The sequence below is a fragment of the Apis dorsata genome, unplaced genomic scaffold (genome assembly GCF_000469605.1).
Source record: "Apis dorsata unplaced genomic scaffold, Apis dorsata 1.3 scaffold_56, whole genome shotgun sequence".
NCBI lineage: Eukaryota > Metazoa > Arthropoda > Insecta > Hymenoptera > Apidae > Apis > Apis dorsata.
The window spans coordinates 743,736-749,454 of record NW_006263356.1 but is presented as its reverse complement, the minus strand read 5'-3'; the positions used below and the strand labels follow the sequence as shown (position 1 = coordinate 749,454).

General features: G+C 25.4%; 2 protein-coding genes across 4 annotated transcripts in view; one reads left to right on the top strand and one right to left on the bottom strand.

Moving 5' to 3' along the window:
- The first annotated feature begins 274 nt into the window (after positions 1-274).
- Positions 275-2,989, top strand: LOC102681011 (arf-GAP domain and FG repeat-containing protein 1). The gene is made up of 6 exons (XM_006609431.1): positions 275-714; positions 1,418-1,935; positions 2,011-2,205; positions 2,270-2,446; positions 2,524-2,642; positions 2,719-2,989. The coding sequence occupies exons 1-6, from the start codon at positions 548-550 to the stop codon at positions 2,770-2,772; spliced, it is 1,230 nt and encodes a 409-aa protein (XP_006609494.1). The 5' UTR covers positions 275-547; the 3' UTR covers positions 2,773-2,989.
- A 257-nt stretch (positions 2,990-3,246) lies between these two features.
- Positions 3,247-5,719, bottom strand: part of LOC102681227 (cytoplasmic protein NCK1) — a 5,323-nt gene continuing 2,850 nt past the window's right edge. For all 3 annotated transcript variants that reach the window (XM_006609433.2, XM_006609435.2, XM_006609434.2), the window contains 2 exons: positions 4,188-5,125; positions 3,247-4,041 (listed from right to left, as the gene is read on the bottom strand). In XM_006609433.2, the coding sequence (XP_006609496.1) occupies positions 3,820-4,041; positions 4,188-5,125 (1,160 nt within the window). In that variant the 3' untranslated portion in view covers positions 3,247-3,819. The remainder of the gene's footprint in view (positions 4,042-4,187; positions 5,126-5,719) is intronic.

Genomic DNA, 5,719 nt, shown 5'->3' with positions numbered 1-5,719 from the left:
TTTAATTTTTATTTAATTTTTATTTAATTTAAATATATAATATTTAATGAGATAATTATTAATTATAAATAAAATTCATTATTGATACAATTGTCGTTCATTTCATTTAAATATAATTTTTAAAATATTAATTTTCATTAATATCTATTATATTTTTTAAATAATTTTGTAAATATTAAAAAATATTTGAAAATATATTGGTCATATCTTATTATATATTTAAATTAAAAATAAATTTGTATATATATATTTACTATTATTTATAATTTAAAACATTCTTTTAATTATATATACTTGTAGTTCCTAAAATCTGACCAATGAACTCTTGTATTTTCTCATAAAAATGAGAATTCTAATGAGTGAAAATCAACCATAAAAAATCATTGCTAACATATTCTACGTTTGATCTGTTTTCTTATGAAACATTTTTAGAATGTGTTACGGAACACGCACGACTGTCGTGACAGAAAATTGAGTCAGTTCCGCAAGCAGAGCGCGAGAGCGGTTGTGTCTCTGTTCCGTTTATAATTATAAAATACATTCGTATATGATGGCGTCCGCGAAAAGAAAGCAAGACGAGAAGAATTTGAAAATATTACGCGAACTGGTTTCGCAATCTGGTAATAAAGAATGTTTTGACTGCCATCAACGAGGCCCAACTTACGTCAACATGACAATCGGTTCATTCGTCTGTACCTCTTGTTCTGGTATGCTGTAAGTACTCATTACTTATAAGAAGCCTATAAAGTGTATCAAATCTTCTTTCTTATAAAGGAAATAATTTAAAAATTATTTTATTCAAGATTTCTTTATATTATAAATAAAAATGATAAAATATATATTACAATTTATATGATATTTAATGATTACAAAATTATAATATTCATTAGATAAATGTCAACATTTCAAATACATTAAATAGATTTTAGTCTTAACTAAAAATATTTTTTATACAAATCAATAATAAATTTTGTTGAAACATATGTACTGAATATATTATATTGGAAAGATTATAGATCTCTGTTAAATGTTCATGTTTACAGTCAGGAAGTTAACTATCAGCATCAGTATTTTCTTTGTGCGTAGTAGTAGTAGTTGATAACAATGATCAAAATATACTTTTTCAAATAATATAGAAAATCAATAGCTATTTTGTATAATCTATATTATAATTATTTTAGCTTTTTTATGAAGACAATATAAATTAATTATAATATATATAATTATTAGATGAAACAAATTATTTAATATAATAAATATATATTTAATATAAAATATAAAAATATTAACAGTAAATAATATTTTTTATTTTCAGATTTTCTATCAATTTTTCATTTAAAAATTATAAATAATTATTTTATGAATTTTATATTTTTATTATATTTTATTTATTTAATAATTTTATTTAAAATTACAGACGAGGTTTAACACCACCACATAGAGTAAAGTCTATTTCTATGGCAACATTTACACAAGAGGAAATAGATTTTATAAAGGAACGTGGTAATGAATATTGCAGAAGAATATGGTTAGGCTTGATGAATCAAAATTCATCTCAAAATTTAGATACAAAAGATGAACAAAAAATGAAAGATTTAATGAGTGCAAAATATGAACTTAAAAGATATTATTTGGATCCATCCATGGCAAATCAAAACTCAAATCAAAAGTCACAATCATCTAATCAAATCAACATTCCAAGGGTTCCACATTCTGGAACATCTACATTATCTTCCACATCAACTTCAAAAATAAACAATGTTGAGTCAGTTAATTTTAATAATTTTTCGACAGATTTTGTAGCTGATTTCAGCAAAGTTCCTGATCCATTTATTAATACAACATCTGCAAGTAAATTCAGTCAACCAATTGTACCTCAGCCATTCTTTGCCAATTTTGACAACAATCCTGTTTTTAATAGTCCAAAAAATACAAGTAAATTGAATCAATATTTATATTTTTACATATTAGTACAATAAAATTTGTATATTAACAAATAATTTTTTTTAGATGTTGAATCCTTAAGTCCACTTAGTCAAACTACAGGAAATTTGACTAATACAATGAATGCAAATGGTACACATGTACCTCCATCAGAAGATCGTTATGCGGCACTGAAAGACTTAGATTCCTTAATGAAGCAAATACAATTGAAAGATGATACTGCAACAACATTAAATACATCTACATGGAATACTAATAATGGTATATCCATATGGCAATAAATAATTTATTAAAATTTTACAGAATTATATTGTTCTTTTTTTAGCTACAAATTCAATTTGGAGCGTAGGAAATCAAACTACAAATGTAATTTCAAATCCATTTACAACTGGTGATTTATGGCGACCATCTAATGTAGTTAATAATAATACACAATCAATTGATACTTCTTTATACAATCCTATTAATCCTTTTAAACCAGTACAATTTCCTGTGAATAATGGTAAGATTTAATTTAAATAATAAAAAATTCAATGTGTCCAAAATTTAAAATAATTAAAAAAAATATAAATATTTTAGATCCACAATGGGTAGGTATTGGACCATCTAGTAACAGAGATGTAATTCAATTTAGTCAATTAATGACAAATAAAGTATGGCAACCAACTCTTCCTGCATATCATGCAAATCCATTTATGGTATAATAGTATTTTCGCTTTAACTTTATGATATATATCCATACATAAATGTTTAAAAACATACAAGTTTTTTTAGGTTGGTTCTGGTGTGAGCAACATGACAAGAAATTCGAACAATCCTTTCTTATGATTAAATAAGCATAAGTTTTTAATGGAATTACGAACAAATAATATAGACCTAAAATATGTTTAGCTTAGGGCAATTGTTTATATATGTGACCTTATTGGCAATTAGTGCCATTAATTTTTATCTACAGGAGCACCAATCTCTTATTCATATAACTAAATAATACTTTTATTTATGAATATAATATACACGTTAAATAAAGATTAATATTTGTTACCAATCATGTATTAGTTATCTAGTAAAATTATCCCTTAATTTAATTTAATTTAATTTGATTTCATTTATATTGTTAAAGTATTTGAGTCAAAATATGATATTTTTTTTCTTTTTTAGAATATATATTAAAATATGTACATATTTTAAATATTTGAAATAAAAATATTTAATTTCTATATATTTCTAATTATTACATATTTAAATATAAATATAGTAAACAAAAATATATAGTAATAATAAAAGGATTGTAAAAGAATTAGATTTTACCTGATGCACACTTAAATATAGTTTATTTACTTAAAAATTTCTAATAAATACAAAATCACAAATGAACACTTAGTCTTTGTCATAATTCAATACCAATAGATTCAGAGTAGAGATTCACTTAACCGGTCATAATTGCATGATAATTAACCATTATTTGATCATTATACTTGCAGTCTACATTACGCGTAGTTGTAAATATATTAATTGTAATAACATGGTCGGTCGTGTTTTACAATTATATGTAGATATAATGAGAAGCTTTGTGTGTCAACTAGTCAATTGTCGTATAGCTGCCGTACAAATGTTTCGTTTTTCTTAGCTTTGTTTGCTAAATAGTATGGAAGCTCCAATGAATGATAAAGATTGTTGATGGCAATTACTTAGAGTAATAAATTATTTATCAGTGTAAATGGACAAACAATCAAGAAACACTAATATATGAGTTCACCAATTATATTAATTATGTATAAACATACGAGATGTGTGATATTGATATTACTAGGCAGGCATTATGTATCCCAGAGATACATTCCAAAGCGCATGGACCGTTTCATGGCACGAATTCACCTAGCAGCCATTACTACTGGGGTTGCCTTTTGGCAATGGGCGCACCAAATACAATTTCTCACCCTGCTTATTAGTATAAATAGGCGCTCGTTGATAATGATCTACTAATTGGTCTAATGTATGAAATTTTCTTTGACCAATACAATATAATGCTCCTTCCACATGTACCCTAAAGTGTTTATTACGACCTGGAGCTTTTAAAGATACTGAATAATCTCCCACCTAAAAGTTATAATAATATAGAAATAAAAATATTTTATTATAAAAATTTATTAAAAATGTATTATTTATTATTGTTAGTAGAATAATAATTCAAATAAACTACTTTAAAATAATTGAATTAAAATAATTTTTATTATTATACTTACATTAGTTTCACTATCTCTAATTAAAAAGTCACCATCATGACCATGTTGATTCAATAAAGTGTCACATTGTGAACGTGAAATGCTACCATAGTACCAAGGTTTTCCAACAAGATGTGGTCTATCACCAGGATCTGGCCTTCTTTCAAGGGAATCTCCTGTACTAATCTCACTACTTGTCATTCCTCTTTCACGATATGGTTGAGTCAAATATTCACTGAGTTCTTGAAGATAATTACGTGGTACTAGACCTATTTGACCTTGACTGTTTCGTGCTTTATACCATTCAGGATCTGCTGGCGGACGGTCAAGGATTTCCAAACGATCACCTTTTTCAAAAGATAGTTCTTGATCATTATTAGAAGAAAATGAATAAAGTGCTACAACAATATCAAGAACATTTTCTGCCATTGCATATGTATGAAGAGTATCATCTGCATCTCCTTCTTCTTGAGTATAATTTGATGGAAACCAGCCTGCTTGTGTACCACTTTGACCTCTCCACCAACCATCGTTGCTTTTTTCCAATATTAAGATTCTAGTACCTTTAACAAGTGATAGTTCATCTGCTTGTTGTGCTTGATAATTGTACTTGACAACTGCTGTGCCTATTGCTTCACTTGGATCAGCAGGTAAGCGCCTAGCCATAATAGGAGATTCCACAGCTCTAGATGGTGAATTACTGGATGGTAGAGTTTTTGAACCAGAACCTTTTTTGACTTTCTTTTTGATACTATCAAAAAGAGATGGTTTTTCTTTCTTGACATAATTACTTGGCACATAACCAGCTTGCCCCCGTGCACTTTGTACTCTCCACCAGTGTTTAGAATCATCAAGAAGCAAGTAACGTTCATTTTTACGTAAATCTAATTCCTGAGCACCTTGTGCTCCATAATCATATTTGGCGACAACATAGCATACGTCGTCTTGACTTGTCTTGCCTGAAAATGGTTATATTTTTTAAATTTTTTAATTCATATTTTATTATAATTTTAAAAATAATATAATCTTTCTATAATACAAAATATATAATGAATATGAAAATTTGATTAGTAATATTCCTAACTTTTAAATATAAAATTAGAATAAAAAGAATATTCCTAAAAATATCATATTATAAGAAAACTTATTATTTAAGTATGAACATAAATAAAATAAATAATATTTTATAAAATTTAATATATTTAATGATAATAATATTAATTAAATATTAATTAAAAGAAAAAAATAAATAATATTGAAATTTAAAAAAATAAAAAATCTAATTATATAAAATATTAAAAAATTTAATATATCCAGAATTTACACTATATAATATCTAAATGAATACAATTAATGACATTAAATTGTTATCTATTCATAATTTTCTATAATATCTTTCTCAAGAAAAAAGAGACACAAATAGTATGACTGTGAAATTAAAAAAAAAACTATATATATGTATAATGTTATCTGCAATGCAAAATTACTAAATATATATAAAATAATATCTGTATTGAGTAAATGTGTTTCAAAAATAATAAAAAATATCAAAT